Source organism: Oryzias latipes, chromosome 13 (genome assembly GCF_002234675.1).
Source record: "Oryzias latipes chromosome 13, ASM223467v1".
Taxonomy (NCBI): domain Eukaryota; kingdom Metazoa; phylum Chordata; class Actinopteri; order Beloniformes; family Adrianichthyidae; genus Oryzias; species Oryzias latipes.
In genome coordinates, this window is record NC_019871.2 from 1,526,489 (window position 1) to 1,546,542 (window position 20,054).

A 20,054-nucleotide genomic window follows, 5' to 3' on the forward strand; every position below is an offset into this window, starting at 1 on the left:
AAGCTGTGGGAAAGAGTAATGGAAGCCAGGCTTAGGAAGAAGGTGGAGATCTGTGAGCAGCAGTATGGTTTCATGCCCCGTAAGAGCACCACTGATGCCATTTTTGCTTTGAGAATGTTGATGGAAAAGTACAGAGAAGGTCAGAAGGAGCTGCATTGTGTGTTCGTAGATTTAGAGAAGGCGTATGACAGGGTGCCGAGGGAGGAGCTGTGGTACTGTATGAGGTCGTCTGGAGTGGCAGAGAAGTATGTCAGAGTAGTTCAGGACATGTATGAGAGAAGTATGACGGTGGTGAGATGTGCTGTAGGTCAGACAGAGGAGTTCAAGGTGGAGGTGGGACTACACCAAGGATCAGCTTTGAGTCCTTTTTTGTTTGCTATGCTGATGGACAGGCTGACAGACGAGGTAAGACAGGAATCTCCCTGGACAATGATGTTTGCGGATGACATTGTAATTTGCAGTGAGAGTAGAGAGCAGGTGGAGGAACAGCTAGAGAGGTGGAGGTTTGCTCTGGAAAGAAGAGGTATGAAGGTCAGTCGTAGTAAGACAGAATACATGTGTCTGAACGAGAGGGATCAAGGTAGAAGCGTTAGGTTACAGGGGGCTGAGGTGAAGAAGGTGCAGGAGTTTAAGTACTTGGGGTCAACAGTTCAGTGTGATGGGGAGTGTGGAAAAGAGGTGAAGAGGCGAGTGCAGGCAGGTTGGAGCGGGTGGAGGAAAGTGTCAGGAGTGTTGTGTGACAGAAAAGTGCCAGCAAGACTCAAAGGAAAGGTGTACAAGACAGTGGTGAGACCAGCTCTGCTCTATGGGTTAGAGACGGTAGCAGTGAGACAGAGACAAGAGGCTGAGATGGAGGTAGCAGAGATGAAGATGTTGAGGTTCTCCTTAGGAGTGACCAGGTTAGACAGGATAAGGAACGAGTACATCAGAGGGACGGCTCATGTTGCCTGTGTTAGCGACAAAGTCAGAGAAGCCAGACTGAGATGGTTTGGACATGTTCAGAGGAGGGATAGTGGATATATTGGTAGAAGGATGTTGGAGATGGAGCTGCCTGGCCGGAGGGCAAGAGGACGGCCAAAGAGGAGATATATGGATGTCTTAACAGAGGACATGAAGTTGGCTAACGTTAGGGTAGAAGATGTTCATGATAGAGTGAGGTGGAAAAGGATGATTCGCTGTGGCGACCCCTGATGGGAAAAGCCGAAAGAGAAAGAAGATGTTGCACAGCTTGATATTGTGATTGTGCTCGCCTATGTCTGAAGATTTGCAGTAAAATCTGGTATCTCAGTCCAACCTTTTGCTCTTCTTCTTGCTCTTTTGCGTGTGATTTTGTCACGGTGTCCCCGGCTGACTCCTCCCCCTCATCAGCTACACCTGATGCCTCCAGCTGCACCTCCTCATCCTCGTCTGGCCGCAGGTTTTTAAGGAGACCACGGACCTGTAATCAACGCTAGTTCGTTGTACTCCCACGGTGCATCTCCGGCCTAGTTACGATTCTCGTGCATGTTTGCTACGTCCTCGACTAACCTAGCCTGTCTTTACCTCGTCTCAGGATCGCATCTCCGTTTGGACCCCTTTGGTGGCTGCTTACCTCTCGCTGGTCACGTCCCGACGCTCCTCTGGCTTTCCTCCTCGGATCCAACGGTTGTCGCCGCCAGGACCCTCCAACCACCTCCGCTGTCTACCACAGTAAACCTGGGACTCAGTTTCATCCTCCCTGCCGTATTAAAACCAGTTACCACTTACCTTTCTGCCTGCCTTGTGTCCTTCCGGGTTCCAGCACTTGAGTCTGCCTAAGCCTGCTAGCCATGACAGATTCTTCCATTTGTTTTTATTTATAGGTCAGAGGTCAAGGCGACAGACACAGAAGTTGAATCTGCCTCATTTTATCGTTGGTGAGGCAAAGTAGCAGTTGAACCTTTTGCTGATGTCGTTTTAATCTGCCGCTGAGATGTCTGATCCGGTCTGATGCTGGAATTCTCCTTCAGACTGTCAAATTGTTTGTCCTGTTTTTAAAACAATGTGGTGCTTTAAGAATGTTCTTTGTCTAATGGTGGACAATGTTCTGCTGCTCCATTATGTGACTGTTTTTATTCCTGTCATTCCTGATTAACCAACATTTCAAATCAAATCCATCTTCGTCTTCGTCTTCTTCTGTCAGACGGCTGTCTTCCTGCAGCACATCAAACCAAAGCTGGATCTGTTTGTTCAGCAGCTGCTGGATGTTCTCTGTTCTCTGAACGTTCTACGAGTCTTCAAACACGTTCTGCAAACTCCCTCTGAAGATGAACAGCTTGGAGGAAGAGGAGGATGGAGCAGAGTCCTTAAAGAGTGACCGGTCCAAAAGGTCAACCTGAGAACTTCAGACATGATTCCCACACCCTGCAAACGCTGCACTGAATTCTGGGAAACTGAGTTTGTTTTCAGAAAGGACCTTCAGAGTCTGTGTTAATGCAGCATGTTTGGAGACTTCCAAATAAGCTGCATCCCTTGTGTTCACCAAATGAAAGAGTGTCTGAAGAAGACTGCGGCTGGCGCCCAAAACATGTCAAAGGAAGCAGGAATGTTTGAAACTGAGGAAAAGCCTCAAACACCAGCATGTGGAGCTGCAGCAGCTGTGATGCTCACTCCTCAGTAAGAAATGCTGCTATTGGCTGACCTGGAAGGAGCTTTATGACATCATCACATAATTTGCACATTATTTAAATGGATCCTTTCAAGGCAAATTGGTAAAACAAACATTCAGTTGAAACACAAAACCTTCTTCTAGTGACGGCAAAGCGGTCCAAAGATGCATTTTGTTGGGTTACTTTATAGTTTTGAAGGAGAGCGTGAAGGTTATTTTTCAAATCTCACTCCGTAAAACTGGGTGGGGTGAGTCACCTACTGACCTCACACCTTGGGGTGGGCGTGTCCTCACCACTGTACCTGCTCCGTGAGAAAAGAAATGATGGAACTGCTTTCAAATTAGTCTCCAAACAGCAGAGAAGTCCACAGATCTGTCTCTATTGCTTCTAAGAAAGTGAATCGCCAAGGGGGGTTGGAAAATCGTTAAAGGTCACGAAGGTCGCCGGGTTGGCAACACAAGGAAGCTGCTCCGTCTCTGTTTGTAAAAGGAGGAGGAGGAGGAGGAGTCTCTGCTCACGTGGTGAAAGTGAAGAGACCTGGAAGCAGAGCAGAGCAGAAGAGCTGAGCAGGAAAAGGAAAACATTTGAGTCCTAAACTGCTGCTGGTCTGTGTTGATCTGCGTGTGAGACGGTTGTGTTTCTGCAGAACGACAAACTAAACAAGGATCTGATCTTTTGCAGCTTTTTGGGCTTCAGAAGGGTGTGGTTCTGCTCTGTGGTTGCTGTTACTCATGCTGCTGCAGGCTGTTTGGTCGGAATCCTCTGTCCTCAGGATCTGAGCTGTTCAATTCCCACTGCGACTAAAGATGAGATGTTCTGAGGAAGAGGAGGGAAACGAGCCCAAGTCCACCAAGACTGATGGATCCACAGAGCGGCATCCAAACTTCAAAGCTGAATCTGGATCTTTGGACGCAGAGTAAGTCAGAGTCTGTGGCGTGTCTGTGTGAATGCATGGACACACACATCAGGATTAAAAAGGAACTCCTGTTCCATCACAACAGCTGGCACAGATCAGCTGAACCGTATTTTTGGATGAATGAATCGATTGTGAGAACAAAAGCTGTTCACCTGAGACTACGGCTGTGTCCGAATTCCCACCCTAACCTCTAACTAGTAAAAAACCATATAGTGCTACTTTGTAGTGCCCTGGATTTTAAAAGTAATTTAAAAACCATGCTTATATTTTTTTTCCTTTTTTCAACGGCGGACATGACGTCATTGATTTCACAAAGTTCAAATCGGTTACGACGGGGGTTGAGGGACGCACCCAGACACAGAGAGGAGGAGGCAGAAGGTTCCAGGAACACAGGTCTTTAATAACTAAAGAGTCCAAAACTAAACAAAAACCCAGGCAGGCAGGCAGGCAGGCAGGCAGGCAGGCAGGAAGGCAGGCAGGCAGACTCGAAATACAAGACACAGGAACTCAAGTACATCAGACTACATCAACCTATGGAGCAGCAGAGGAGGAAGGGAAAGACAGGACCTAAATACATACAAACAAAGGAGACACAGGTGGAAACAATGAGGGCAGATGGGGACCAAAAGTAAAAATCGAAAACACGACACAACACAGGAACCTTTCAAAATAAAACAGGAAATTAACTCAAAACATGGCAGAACAATGAGAGAACCAAAACACAAAAGCAAAAGAAACCAAAATCGTAACATAACCCCCCCCCCCAAAGAACCGCTTGGCGGGTCAAGCTCGGAGTCCGGAACATGAAGGTGGGACCAACAACCAGCTGATGGCTCTGGCCAGGAAACTGGAACTGGCGGCTCAGGCCAGGGTGAGGCAGGCACGAGTTGGGGTGCATCTGGCACCCCTGGAAGCAGGGGCAAAGTTGGGGTGTTATGAGGCCCAAAAATCTAATTCATATGAGCATTTTGCAACGATTATTCATGAGTCCACTGTCTTCTGAAGCCAAAAATATTGATGGTTTATTAAAAAAAATACATTTTTTTGGCAAAAACTGTTCCGACTCGATGCATTGTGGTCTATATTCACGAATCTAGTGAGTATCTATGCACACTGGTTTTTCGCTGAGACTTTTGGGAAATTTCTAGGGCATTGGATTTGGGAATTGTAGATCCGTTATCAGATCCTATATCCCTCATTGGCGGGAAACACCACATCATCATCATCCTGAGCATCGGATTCCCACAAAGACACGTTTGCTTTTCACTTCACAACTGACTGCACAACAACCAACCACATCCTTAAGAAGACACAACTGTGCTATCGGCACAACTAATGATAAACCTACTGGTCAAGGTAAAAAAGACCAAGGAGGATGGGACTGACTTCAGGAGGAGGTTTTTACTGCACCTCCCTCATGCCTCATGTGCAGAGGGACGTTGGGATCATAACCACAGCCAGCAAAAAGACTGCAGACCATGGTGAAGACAGCACCCCCCCCATGGATGCCTTCCACCCTTGCCTCACTTGAAGAGATGTTTGGATTGTTGAGTTTTCATCGCATGTCTTGCTCCCTATAGGGATGCCAGATGCTGTTTAGCCCCCCCCCCGCTCTAGTCTGAAACACTGAAGTGCTTCAGAACAAACTGCTGCTTCACTGTTCTGCCCACAAACACTTGAACAATTAACAAAGACACTTTATTTCACAAGTACTGCCGTTAACTGTTGCCGAAGTCAATGTTTGCCTCGCCAACTTTATTCTGTCTTCATTACAGAAGAACAACTTCCTCTAACGTATCCCAGATACTGAGATCATTTCTGTTACTACTCATGCTGCTCAATGTGGAAAAGACCAGAGAGATGGTGATGGACTTCAGGAAGAAACCACCAGCTTCCAGCCTCTCAGCATCTTGGTCAAAGATGTGGCAGAGGTAGAGGAGGACAAGTATTTGGGAGTAACCATCGACAACAGACTGAGCTGGAAGAGCAACACACTGCTGTGTGTAAGAAGGCCAGCAGCAGACTCTACTTCCTGAGGAGACCAAGGTCCTTCAACGTGTGCAGCAGGATGCTCAAGATTTTCTATCAGTCTGTTCTGGCCAGGACTCTGTTCTTCTCAGTGGTCTGCTGGGGGGAGGGGCAGCATATCTACCAGGGACACTAATAGACTGAACAAACTGATCAGAAGTGCTGGCTCCATAATCAGATGTAAAACGGACACGTTTGAATCTGTGATGGAGAGGAGGACTTTAAATAAGCTCATATCCATCATGGATAATCCAGAGCATCCTCTCCATCCTGTTCTTGACGGTCAGCGGAGCTCCTTCTCCAAGAGGCTAAGGCAGCTTCACTGTCACACAAACCGCTACAGGAGATCTTTCCTACCTCACTCCATTGGACTCTAAAACTAGTCATCCATTTTCATTAGACAAAGTCATTTAAGGTCTGTCCCTTTCTCTCCAGAGCTGTCACGCAATACAACTGTTTTTCACTGATGTTTCTTTCTGATTGATTGTTCTGTTCTCTGTTGTCATCCATTGTTTGTATGTTTGTATCTTGAGCCTAACGCTGACGCTGCAACAACCCAATTTCCCAAGCTGGGATCAATAAAGTATCTTTATCTTATCTTATCTTATCTAATCTTATCTTATCTTATCAATGGCTGACATTAAGGTATTTGGAAATAATAAACTTTGAATCTTGATCTGTTTGTGTCTGCAGGCGTCTTCAGGTCAAACAGAAAGTCCGTTCTTCAGCATCCAGCTGTGAGTCCATGAAGAGTGACCTCTCCAAGGATCTACCTGTGAACTTCAGACAGGAACCTTCATCTTCAGGCACACAGTAAGACTCGGTTTCTCTTAAACTAATGGGAGGGCCAGACACAGCAAATTTTCAAACCTTCAAATACTGAATACCCTCAAAAACAGATTAATATTTTTGTGTCTGCAGACGTCTTCAGGTCAAACGGAAAGTCGGTTCTTCAGCATCCAGCTGTGAGTCCATGAAGAGTGACCTCTCAAAGGATCTACCTGTGAACTTCAGACATGAATTTTCACCTTCAGGCTCACAGTAAGACTCTGTTTCTCCTGAACTGATGGGAGGTAATTTCAGAGAAGAGATGAAGAAGAAGACCAGGACAAGATAAAGTCTTGGTTTGACCAAAGGGCTGAAAATGGCTGTGTGACAAAGTACTGGTATTGCCCCCCATAATTGGTACGAACCTTTAGGTCTACTATAGTGGTCTATTTGGTATTGTAAATAAAGGTTAAGCTTTAGTCTCAACTGCCCTTACAGCATGGAAATGGGCTGGCTAAAAGCGAAACCTTTCAGGGGTTGTCAGGTGGTCTGTGAAGGTTGTAGACCGCTCAGTGAACTGAAAGTGAGGAAGTGTTCATGCACATTTTTTCTATGGGCATGCTGCAGGCAACAGGCAATAGCTAACACTTAAAGAACACCTAGGGCAGGGCTGGCCAACCCTGGTCCTCCAGAGCCTCAACCCTGCCTGTTTTCCAGTTCTCCCTGGACTGCTTGATGGTGACTGCCTAAATCAGGTGTGTTCAATCAATCAGGATGCGGAATGAATTGAGTCAGCTAATCAGCAGCAAGCTGGTCAGGGAGAAATGGAAAACATGCAGTGTTTAGGCTCTTGAGGACCAGGGTTGGCCAGCCCTGACCAGGGGGTGAAGTAGTGCTGGCGAGTAATACATGTTACACCCCCCCAAATCCTGTGCTCTGCACTAGGAGCCCGTGAGTGATGCTCATGTGATATGTGCGCCATCTTTGCATGCAGGCTGACTGTTGTGCTATAATGGGCATGTGACGCTGGTTTAAGAACCCTCTAAGCGGTATACGACATACGACAGACTTGGTGTCAGAATTCCAACTGGGCACCAACTGCAGTTATTCATTTCTCCTCATTTACAAACGGTTGGCAATTCTGTGAGTTTAAAAGGACACTACCCATATGTCACTACCAAATCCAAGTCCCTAATTGCTCAAAGTTGCTCCATGGATCCAGTTAGACCTGTAACCCCCCCCCCCCCCCCCCCCCCCCCCATAAGGGTGCATGTAACTAGGAATTTTATGATAGGGACTATTTTGATGCTAAACTTGATAGATAGCATAAGTTTTGCAAGTTGAAAACCTATAGATTCTTTCTCTGACATCCAGTCCTGCAGTAGTCGATTTGAGTCAACACAGCATGGCTTTGAAGAGACAACTCTAGTACGCTGTTCCTGTCTCATCATGGCGAGGCTTCGTGAACGAAGATTATGAAGAGGGCTGTCCACGTCTTCTACAGGCTCGCTCGTGGCTGAACAATCCAATATGGGAAAGGCAGACCCTGCAGCAAAGGCTGCAGGTGAAAGTCTGTTCTGGATTCAGTGCAGTCGTGAGGCCGGCTATTCTACTTTGTCGTTTGTCTTTTAGACTAGTCCGCCAATTGTCTTCAAAAGAGGAGACAGTGTCTTTGAGGTACTGGCGCCAGGTGTCACGATCTTTTGCCAGAGTAGACCACTGACGATGGTCGATGTTGCAAGCACCAAGGGATTTCTTGAGAGAGTCTTTGTATCTCTTTTTCGGTGCCCCTCTATCTTGCTGGCCTGATGCAAGTTCGAAATGCAGAGTGATCTTTGGCAGTCGGTCGTCCTCCATCCTGTGTACATGTCCAGCCCACCGCAGTTGCGACTTAAGAAGCATGGCCTCTATGCTTTGGATGTCTGCCCTCTTGAGGACTTCGACATTGGTGACAAGGTTTCTCCAATGGATGCCAATAATGGTGCGTAGACAGCGCTGGTGGAAACATTCGAGGACTTGCAGGTGGTGCTGGTAGGTGACCCAAGACTCAGAGCTGTAAAGAAGTTTGGTCACCACAACTGCCCTGTAAACATTGATCTTGGTGGGTCTCTTCAGGTGCTTGTTGTTCCACACCCGACTGTGGAGTCTGCCAAAGGCACTATTCGCCTTGGCGAGCCTGTTGTCTAACTCTTTGTCGATCCTGGCATCTGAAGTGATTGTGCACCCCAATTAGGTAAACTGCTGGACAGCTTTCAGTTCTGTCTCTCCGATATAGACATGGGGAGGCTGGTACACTTCCCGAGGTGCTGGCTGGTGGAGGAGCTCTCTCTTCTTTAGACTAACTTCAAGTCACAAGAGCTTGGCAGCATCTGCAAAGCAGGAAGTTAATCGCTGAAGTGCTCTCTGAGTGTGAGCTAGGAGAGCTGCGTCATCGGCAAAGAGGAAGTCACTGATCAGTTGCTCATGGGTCTTGGTGTAAGCCTTCAGTCGTCTCAGGTTGAACAAGCTGCCATTGAGGCGGTAGCGAATGTACACGGCATCCTCGTTATCAGGGCCATACGTGGCTTGCTTCAGCATCATGCAGAAGAAGATGGTTAAAAGAGTGGGTGCCAAGACACAGGCCTGTTTTACGCCGTTGATGATGGGGAAAGTGTCTGAAAGGTCGGTATTGAGCCTGATCTGATCTTCTGGTCTTCGTGCAGCTGAACAACTATGTTGAGGAATTTGGGTGGGCAGCCAATACGTTCCATGATCTGCCACAGCAAGCAGTGCATCCCTAAAAAAGGCTGCTTGGTCGTTCAGGGTGTTGCCGAGTGTTGCTGTCATCTCCTCGCTTCAGCAACAGGCGCCCAATATCCTGAACCGCCTGCATGCAGGATTGGAGCTGCGGCTGCCAGTGGCATCTTCCACTTGCCGTTTTTGCCCCTTTCCCATCGCTACAGGACTTGGGGAGTAAGTGGCAAGTGGACGTGGACTTGTCCTTCGAGCCTGCGCAGTGGGATTTTAAGGTGAAGTGCAGTGTGCGCAGTCCTGGCCCCACCCTTTACACCCATGGTTCATCTGTCATGGCCTAGCAAGCTGGGACGGTGACAGCTAGGTCCACGGGTCGTAGAATTTATATCAGACAGTCCTTGTCCTAGCTTCTGGCTCAAAAACCGAAAAATATGTAGGACGGTGACCTCAGGATGAGGTTCATACGCCCAGTGGCACATGCCATAGAAACACGATGCTGACCAGAAATCGATGGATGCCATGCAGACTTTCCAGACATTTCCTGTCTTATAACAGTCTACATAAAGTATTTGTTAGGACAGAGGCTTTAGCGCTCAACTTTCTGTTCACTGCTTTCTATTTTATCCTCAGTGTCCATACTAAGAGGCAGAGGATTGCTATTTCTGTGGAGGAGCAGATGTCCTGCTGTTCTCTGTGTCAGAACCTCCTGAAAGATCCAATCTCCACCAGCTGTGGACATTGGTTCTGCAGATGCTGCATCACTTCATCCTGGGACCAGTCTGCTCCATCAGGACTCTGCTCCTGTCCTCAGTGTGGTGGTGAGTCATAGCAGAAGAGCCCAAAGGGGGACTGAAGATCTCATTTCTGAATACTGAAGTTCTGCTGGTGTTCTGCTGGGATCCGTGAAAAAGATTTCTTTCTCTGCTGTCTTTCTTCTTCAGATGTTGGACTGAAGGAGCCATTAGATGAACATCAGATCAGTTTGAGGAAGAGATGTGAACATGCAACTGAAGAATCAGGAAAAGAAATGCCCCTGAACCGGATCTACACTGAGCTCTACATCACAGAGGGACTGAGAGAAGAGGTCCAGACCCAACATGAGGTGAGGCAGCTGGAGACCTCCTCCAAGACCAACAGGCGTCATGATGCTCCAATCAGGAACCAGGACATCCTGAAACCCTTACCTGACCAGCATGGATCCATCAGAGTGGTTCTGACCAGTGGCGTTGCTGGAGCTGGAAAAAGCTTCTCGGTGCAGAAGTTCACTCTGGACTGGGCCGAGGGCTCGGAGAACCAAGACATCAGTGCTGTGGTTCCTCTGTCCTTCAGGGAGCTGAACTTGATCAGAGACCAGCAGCACAGTCTTCTCTCTCTGATCCAGCTGTTCCATCCAACGTTCCAGAAGATCCCAGCAGAGCAGCTGTCTGTCTGCAAACTTCTCTTCATCTTTGACGGTCTGGATGAAAGCAGACTTTCTCTGGACTTCAGCAACAGTCCGGCGGTGTCTGATGTCACACAGACGTCCTCAGTCAACGTGCTGCTGATAAACCTCATCCAGGGACGTCTGCTGCCCTCAGCTCTGGTCTGGATCACGTCCAGACCTGCAGCAGCCAATCAGATCCCTGCTTCATGTGTGGACAGACTGACAGAAGTACGAGGCTTCAATGATGCTCAGAAGGAGGAGTACTTCAGGAGGAGGTTCCCAGATGAAGAGCAGTCCAGCAGAATCATCTCCCACATCAAGACCTCCAGGAGCTTTCACATCATGTGTGAGGTTCCAGTCTTCTGCTGGATCACTGCTGTGGTTCTGGAGAACATGGTGTCCATAGAGCAGGGAGCAGAGCTGCCCACCACCCTGACTGACATGTACTCCCACTTCCTGATGGTCCAGACAAAGAGGAAGAAGAACAAGTACCAGCAGGAACATCAGACAAGTCCACAAGAGCTGGCAGAGGCGGACAGGGAAGTTCTTCTGAAGCTGGGGGGGCTGGCATTTGAACATCTGGAGAAAGGAAACATCTTGTTCTACCAAGAAGACCTGCAGCAGTGTGGTCTGGACCTCACCGAGGCCTCGGTGTACTCTGGAGTTTGTACTGAGATCTTCAGAAGAGAGTGTGGAATCTTCCAGAAAGCGGTCTACAGCTTTGTTCATCTGAGCGTTCAGGAGTTTCTGGCTGCAGTCTACATGTTCCACTCTTACTCCAACAGGACCAATAAACTAGAAACCTTCCTAAGGAAATCTAGCTTTGGTAAAAAAGAAAATTCTAAATTTAACAGCAATGATGATGATGAAGATGTAAGTGAGGATGATGATAAAGACGAGTATGAAAGTGACAACTATGATGAAGACAAATATGACTATAGCTATGATGATGATGAAGATAGATATGACAATAGCTATGATGATGATGAAGATAAATATGACAAAAGCTATGATGATGATGAAGATAAATATGACAAAAGCTATGATGATGATGAAGATAGATATGACAAAAGCTATGATGATGATGAAGATGAAGGTGATGATGATGATAAAGATGAGTATGAAAGTGACAACTATGATGAATATAGATATGACAATAGCTATGATGATGACTCAGACATATGGAAAGGTGGACCTAGAGTCACAAACGAACATGGAAATGACTCAAACATCTCATCTCTGGATGAGTTTCTGAGTAGAGTCATGGAGAAATCCCTGCAGAGCAAAACTGGACATCTGGACCTTTGTGTTCGATTCCTTCATGGCCTCTCTGTGGAGTCCAACCAGAGGCTCTTAGGGGGTCTGCTGGGTCAGACGGACCAGAGTCCAGAAACCATCCAGAAAGTCACCAACAATCTAAAGAAGATGAACAGTTTCAAAGTGTTTCCTGACAGAAGCATCAACATCTTCCACTGTCTGATGGAGATGAAAGACCTCTCAGTTTATCAAGAGATTCAAAAGTTCCTAAAGTCAGAAAAGCGATCAGAGGAGGACCTCTCAGAGATCCACTGCTCCGCTCTGGCCTACATAATGCAGATGTCAGAAGAAGTTTTGAATGAGCTGGACCTGGACACGTACAACACGTCAGACGAGGGCCGTCGGAGGCTGATCCCAGCCGTGAGGAACTGTAAAACCTTCAGGTGAGTCCAGGAGGGGATTCAAACCAGAGCTGACAGAGTTCTGCTTATTTCTAAATCACACCTAAAACATTTAGGCTCGCATGTTATGAGCTAAAAACACTAAAATGGAAATATTTGCTGAAAAGAAGCAAAACTGCAGAAACGATAACACAATTACAATATATATTTCCAGAAATCAAAATGAAATGTAAAAAAAACGATGAAAAGATAAGAAACAGGAAAAAGTAGGTCCTGGTGAACATCACTGCTTGGATGATGATCCAACCCATCGTCACTCATTCTTCTGTTTTATTCCTTTGGTCTATTTTTTTTAGTATTTCATTTTGTTTTTGAGTTATTTGTTGATGAGATTTGCCCTTCAGGGCCACCGTACATATCCAGACTATAAATGAATTATTTTGTCCATTGATGATACAGCACTACAACAAGAACCACATCACCACTAAACCAAACTAGGCAGTTCAGCTCTTAATAGACTAGATTTAACCCACTCAGGCATTCAAGTCTCTGCAGGCTGATACCATTTACCAGAAAAAAACCTCCCTCAAATGTTTTTGATTTGATACCTGTGAGAAACATTGAGTTCAAACTCTCCTTTGACCATAGACTGTATATGAAAACTGGACTGAGTGACCCCTTCTCCCTGGCGTTCCAAACAGGAAGTACTCGTTGGCTCCAAGAAGCAAAAATCCAATAAACTGCTGTTCCAGTCATTCTATTGGTCAGAAGAACTATTCTTGATCTGATACATTTTCTTATGAACACTTTCTGAATAATCCTCTTTTTTCTTCCATATTTTAATTGTTGTTCAAGTTATTAAAGTTATAAACTGATCTTTTAGATGCCTCAGTAAAAGTCGGTGGAGCCTGCTGGCCCCATGTCCAACGTTTAAAAACGTTTGACAGATTTCATGTAGGGTTGTTGCCTTTCAAAAAGCTCACTCCTGATTGATGAGCGTGGTTGCCATAGAAACAATGACTCAGACCGACTTGAACCAATCACTGCTAACTGACTCCAACAAGGCGTCATGACATGTCAAATAAACATGGCATTGACTCCACTTGGTTGAAGCGGGAAGTGAACCGTTTTCTATGGATGACTTCACACTGACTCAGTCCAGTTCTCACATACAGTCAATGGTTTTGACATACAGGCTTTTTCTCCTTACACTGTTACGGGAGTTCCATTTGAAAATAACCTACGATAGGCGAAATCCGTGAAGTAGTATTACAGATATTTTAGGGCACTAATGCCCCTCACTAGATACTTTATCCACGTTTCTCAGACGGTGGTTTAAAGTCTCTAAGTTTAAACTTTCATAGAAAAATACGTCCGCTGTAATGGAAGGAAGAAAATCTGATCAAAGATTTATGTAAATGTGGCAAACTGAAGGCTTTCCGGCACAGAGATTGGTTGACAATGTCTTCAGCCAATCAGGACGCAGAACACAATGCGCTGAAAAAAAAAAGCATTCATAACTGCACTGGGAAAAAATAATTACAGAACAGCGAGACGGTGAAAGGTGAACCACGAGGGAACACTGTTTTGTTGACATTTATGTCATTTTCGTGGTGGTTTTTGATCCTCCATGACCTCAAAAACCGATTGGACAAAGAGGAGGCGCTCTGTGTATTTGTGACTCTGTGATTGGCTCAAAAACTGTCAAACATCCCATCCAGACTCTTTATTTGAAGTTTATTGCTTTGTTTAATTTACGACCATGGGAGGAGGTGGATTCTACTTCAAATCAAAAGTTTTCATTTTTTGTTGGAGCTATGATTGTTAGTACGTAAATATTTGCAGAGATCCAATCACAGACGACCTTTTCATCAGAACCAGAGAACAGATGTTTGGATCCGTGTTACATCTCCTCCACTGATCTCTCCTCACAGACTCTCCAACTGTGGACTCTCAGAGAGTGAATGTGAAGTGGTGGTTTCAGCTCTGAACTCCAACCCGTCTCATCTGACCGAACTGGACCTGAGTAACAACCAGCTGACAGTTTCAACAGTCAAGGTTCTGTGTGCTGGACTGGAAAGTCCAAACTCCAGACTGCAGATTCTGAGGTCAGAACACTTTTGCTGATGTTGTTTTGAATTCACATTTGCAGCTGAAAAGATTTAGTCCAAATGTCCATCAGTAGTTTGGCTTTTGCTAAACGCCGCTAGATGGGCTAAATTCAGAACTTTGAGTGCAGTTGTGTTCAGAAGAGGCCGAGCAGAACCACCGGACCCCGTGCACCGGACCTGTGGTTCATGTCTGATTCATGCACACAGGTCATCACATCCATTTTTCTTCTACATCCAGGTTGGAGAGCTGCAATTTGTCAGGTCTCTGCTCTGAAATCCAACCCGTCCCACCTGACAGAACTGGACCTGAGTGGGAACAAAGACCTGTATGATTCTGGAGTGAAACACTTCTGTGGTCTTCTGGAGAGTCCAGAATGCAGACTGAAGTCTCTGAGGTCAGTCTCTATGTAAAGGACAGCTAGTTTTTGGAACGCCATGTTAAAACCTTCAACGCTCATTTTTTTTATTTTAAAGAGTCATTCTTATCAAAAAGGGTTTTTAACATGTTCTTCATTTTTCTGATGATGGAGGACATTTATGAAGAAAATTAAGCTCAACATTGCATCTCTAAGTATTTCTTTATACTTGAAAACAACCGTCAACAACAGCCATCGGCGGTTTCCCCGGCCGGTTGGCTGCCTCGGTCCCGTCGAGGCCTGACCAGAGCTCTTCTAGGGCCGGCGTTTGGGGGTGGGGGCCTGGGCTTGCTCCGGGGGGGGGCCGGCGCTTTCTGGCTCCTCTCTCTCCGTGTGGGGGGGGTGGTGCTGGGCCTGGGGTGTCGGCGCCTCCGGGGGTGGGGCCCCTGGGCTGGGTGGGCCTGGCCCCCTTGCTGGGGGGGGGGGGGGGGGCGGGGGACGGCTGTTTGACCACCGGGGGACAGTTTACCAGCTGTCCCCAACTTACCCCCTTCCTTATATAACCTCATATTAGGGTGAGGGGGTGGGGGGTCTAGCCTGCGATGCGCCTCGGGGGGGGGCTACTTGGGAGTGGCCCCCCTCCTATGGTTGCCGTATGGAGTGGGCCCCCCCTCTTTCGGTTTTATTTGCACCTTAGACATGTAGGGTCCTTGGTAGGGGGGGTGCTTGGACATCACTGCAAGCAAGCAGCAGATGTCCTCCTGGCACCCTACCCGCCAATTTTAACCGCACCTTAGACATTTAGGGCCCCTTGGTGTGGAGGGTGAGGGGACATCACTGTGAGTAATCAGGAGATGTCCCCTGTTCATATTACACCAGAGCCGGGGGTGTTCGTGTCCCTGGGGGGTGGGTCCTGGTCCTTGCCCCTGGGCGCTGGGCCCCGCCAAACTTCCAACATGGCCGAGCCTGGTCGGGCCATATTTATAACACCCCTTGTGGGCCGCCCTTTTTTCCCCGGGGTTCCCCCCTCCTGGGCGGGGGCGGCGAGCCCCTGCCTTGCTCCTACCTGGACCAACCGTGGGCCGGGTGGGTGGCTGCCTGGAGTGCGGAGCGGGTCTCCCTTGGGGGGTCCTGGCTCGTACCTGGGGTCGGGGCGGGGGGATGCCCGGAACTCCTGGGTGGTGGTGGGGTGCTCGTCTGGGGCTGTGGGCGTCCCTCTCCGGTGGGGCCCTGCGTTGGGCTCTTCCGGCGCGGCGGGGGGCTGCTTTCCTGGCTGGGCTGGGGCGGCGCTCTCTTTCCCTCTGCGCCTCCCTGCTCTCTGGCTCTGGGGGCCTCGCGGCGGTCCTGCTGGCCCTGGCCTGGGTGGCGGTCTTGGTCGCCCGGGGGGCGGTTGTTCCCTGCCTGTTCCCGTGTGGCGTTGGGGGAATTCCGGCTGCCGCTGCTGCTGCGGCGGGGGTGTGGGTGTGGGGGTGGCTGGGCGCTCCTCCTCCTTCTTTTCACATTGCACCATCCATTTTAGAAGAACATAAACACTCACCTGAGCACAGGTGTTGGCTCACCTTTGCACTAATAGTTTGCATGATTGAATGAATGAAAGATTTCACACTAGTTGGTTTAAAGGCATAGGTATGCGTTCGTGAACACTATCTGTTTTGTGTGCATGTTGACATGTGGACATTTTTGCGGCTAGCAGGTGTGTTGATAATATTTGAGTGTGTGTGAACAGGCCCCGCCCTTTTTTGTACTACATTTGAACCGTCCGTAACGATAAACAACCAGTAAGTCTGTCTGCTCTATGCTGCTTCATGGTCTTACCCCCTTTCCCCTCCGATTATCACCCTCCTACCCCCCCCTCTCTCTAACGTCCCTCTCTCTTCTTCCCCTCTTTCCTTTTCCGTCCGGTCCAACACCAAAGATTTTCAAACATGATTGAAATTAATAAAGTTTGGCCTCAATTACAAAAGGGGTTTATTCAGACATACCTTTGGTTTGTCTGAAGATGAATAACCCCTCTTGTTAAAATAAAATATGTCCAACACAAGAGGCCCTCAGCTCTCATCTGTTTGCCTAGCTGTTGGACAGGACAAGTTAAAAAAAAAAAAAAATAAGATGATCAGAGTGGGACTTTTCCTCTTTTTTTTATACTAAGTGAAATTTCGCGTTCTTGCTTCTCACCTGGAGCCTCTAAAAATGATGAAATTAGCTTCAGTCAAGAATCCAACTCACCTCAGTATGTGAACCTGAAAAACAGGAGCCGTCCTCCACCGTGCACCGTCCTTCATGTTGCTTCCTGATCTGCTGATGAGCTGCTCCTCTGGATGCAGGCTGGACGACTGCGGCTTGTCTAAAGCCAGCTGTGACGCTCTGGTCTCAGCTCTGAGGTCTGCTGGGAACCACCTGACAGAACTGGATCTGAGAGGGAACAGACTGCAGGACTCAAATGTTCGGCCGCTCCAGGACCTGATGAAGAGTCCGGACTGCAACCTGTGCACCTTAAGGTCAGATTCTGAGGCTCCTGCAAAGCTGCAGCGTCTCAGGTGAAGGCAGGCAGTCGGCCAATCACAGCAGCAGAGGGTCCAGCACACCTGAAGCCACTTTTGGTTGACATCTTCTCATTGCAGATGGAAGTACTGGCACTGATCGGGTCGTGTGTTCTGACAACCAAAGTTGCAGCTCGTCTGTTCAGGAGGAGCAAAGAGATGAAGCAGAGGAGGTGAAGAAGACTACGCTGGAGGAAATGGTTTATTTCTGGCCATCAAAGCAAAAAAAGAACTAGAGAAGACAAACCACAGAAGTAACTATCGATACAGAGATACATCAGACTTTAAATAATTCTTTTTGACGTGATAGATATGAAGTTAATAGAAAGGTTGATATTCTGTAGATTGTCCATGTTGGCTCCAAGCTCGGTTCTCCTTTCTGCTGTCAGATCGACATCCTTTCTTCTGGTTTTAGCAGAGATTGTTTTAAGTTTTCTTCACTGTCATGCGAACTGATCTGAACTCAAACTGGCACTGTGCAGCGTGCACGCTCCACCTCCGTTCCAGCCGTCCTTTTGGGCCGCATTACCACTGCAGGTCTTGATGCCCATATCTGATTTCCTGACTATATCCGATTTTTTTGATGACCCGTTTACATCATCTTGTAAAAGTGACCCGTATCTGATTTTTGCATTTACACTATACAATGCTGAAACTATCAAACGTAGACCTTCTGAGGACTACGTAGCAGCATTTCCGCCCTCCGCGGACCTATTTCGGACTTTTGTGACTGCGGTTGTCATGAGAGGCAAGGCGGCGACGGAAGGAGGCGTTGCCTTGGGCGCTCCTGAGGGGATGCATGGGGGAGTAAAAGGGAGGGCTGCTCGGCCGTCTTATGTGCTCTCTCTGGAGAGAGGAAGTGTTTGCAGACGTTGTGCTGCACTAACAGTTTGATCCAATGTTGACCCTTTCCTGCGCGATGACTTCTCTTTTCCGACCATAGTCAGAAACGCACGGGAGATTTCCTTGGGGTTCTCTTTTCCGTTCTGAACCCTCAGCCTCCAGCACCTTAATGATAAATGAATAATAGTTGGTGGTCTCCTAAATTGACGTCACTGAGGTATGACTCGCATTTACTGGGGAATATCCGATTTGTCTGCTTACATGGCACACGGAAATGCACGTATCCGATTCGTATCCGATTTATTTCCACATATGAAAGATGCCTGTATCCGATCTGAGAAAAACGGAATCCATGCGCTTTTGTCCTGCTTACACATTCACCGATCCTATCCGATCTGTGCCACGTGAGAGGAAAAAAATCGGAATTGGGTCACTTGAACCATGCAGTGTAAAGGCGGCCTTGGGTGGATACGGCTGTCTGTGGGTGAAATGTGGGTCCTTGTAAAATAGGATTTGTTTCATAAATGATGGTATGTTTTTGAATCTCTAACATTCGTCATCCATGGTCAGTGCCGGCCCTGGTTTTCCGGGGGCCCTAAGCGAGATTTAATTTGTGGGCCCTCTAACTGATCAGCAGCACCAACAAAACGCAACTGTTGTTGTAATATAAATGAGATATATCTAGTGCAGAATGTTGGAAAGAAGTGCCTTCACTGTTGTGCGTCTGTGCACAAATGTATGACTGTCCTTTAAGTAATAATGAAACAATAAGTTTGATTTGGGTTCCATATTGGGTAGATTTGAACTTACCAGCAGCAACATCAACATTTTCCCTTTCAACAGAAGATGTGGTGACAGGAGTTTCTTCTGCAGCTAAAAAACAAGAATTATTATACAATAATTAATGATGAAGTTAATAAAATAACTATAGCAGAATACTACTAATAGTTTAGTGGTTCAGTTAAAATCTGTGTGCAGGTTTTTCACAATGTCATGATCTTTTTATATTTTTATGAGAAATAGATTGTTTGATTATATATTTGCACAAGATCATATTTATTTATTTATTAAGAACAGTTTGGGGCTCCATACTCTTCAGCCGCTGTTTATGGAAAAAAAGGGGTTATGCAGACACTGTTTTTTAAATTACTATACATGCCACATGAAGGGATGTGGATGCTGCACCTCCTCCAATACTTTTTGATACTTTTTGAGAGCAGAAGAAAATGTTGGCTGACACAGAACTGTGCAAAACTTCCTCATTATGTAAAACCAAAACTGTGAAATACAAATAAGAAAGAACTGTACCTATTTATAAATAATAAATGTGAATAATAATTTGAGTATAAATGGAAATATAAGCATTTATACACTTCTTATTCTATTATTTTGTATGTTCATAATTTTAAAATGAGTACATTTATTTTATTTGTCATTAATAAATTAGAACCCTTATTTCCTATGTATTTGGCAGTTTTGATTCTCCATATTTCATGCCAATGCAAGATTTTAAGACACATTGTTGAAAAACTCAGACTCCCTGACTGTCTATAACAGATAAACAGCAGTTTCTATACTGACATAAACCGGAAAATGCAGAACGCACTAAATATGTGTTAGCAAAACAATTAAACAATACAATAACGTGAGTTAAACATTTATCAGCCATCACCATTGTCGTTATTTAATCTTCTCTTCGCCGTTTTGGAAGGTCCTGTCTGACCTCATCCAGGAAACTTGGGTATCAGAATTATTTTAGAGTTTTCCATTGGAAATTACGAAACGGGGTCGTTTTATGTGCAAACTTCACCTGTCTTTCTAACTTTACCGAACTTCGGATCAATTAGTATTTTAAATCGCGAATGCACAGAAATACTGGATAATGTAAAAAATATGGCCCCATCATCCTCCAAACTTACCTTGTGATTGATGCTGAAGTTGTTCATCCTTTTTCAGCTCCTGATGGATAAAGTCTATGTGGCATGAAGTGCTCTTGTTGTCGCTTTGATCAGCGTGACAAAATGCACTCGTTTTTTTTCTTTTCTCAACTT

General features: G+C 46.5%; 1 protein-coding gene across 1 annotated transcript; it reads left to right on the forward strand.

The window, feature by feature from the left end:
• Window positions 1-3,163: 3,163 nt before the first annotated feature.
• On the forward strand, window positions 3,164-17,389 carry LOC101154830 (NLR family CARD domain-containing protein 3-like). The gene is made up of 10 exons (XM_023961325.1): window positions 3,164-3,543; window positions 6,265-6,384; window positions 6,493-6,612; window positions 9,703-9,890; window positions 10,014-11,321; window positions 11,697-12,195; window positions 14,088-14,261; window positions 14,503-14,659; window positions 16,945-17,118; window positions 17,242-17,389. The coding sequence occupies exons 1-8, from the start codon at window positions 3,434-3,436 to the stop codon at window positions 14,594-14,596; spliced, it is 2,613 nt and encodes an 870-aa protein (XP_023817093.1). The 5' UTR covers window positions 3,164-3,433; the 3' UTR covers window positions 14,597-14,659; window positions 16,945-17,118; window positions 17,242-17,389.
• Window positions 17,390-20,054: the final 2,665 nt, after the last annotated feature.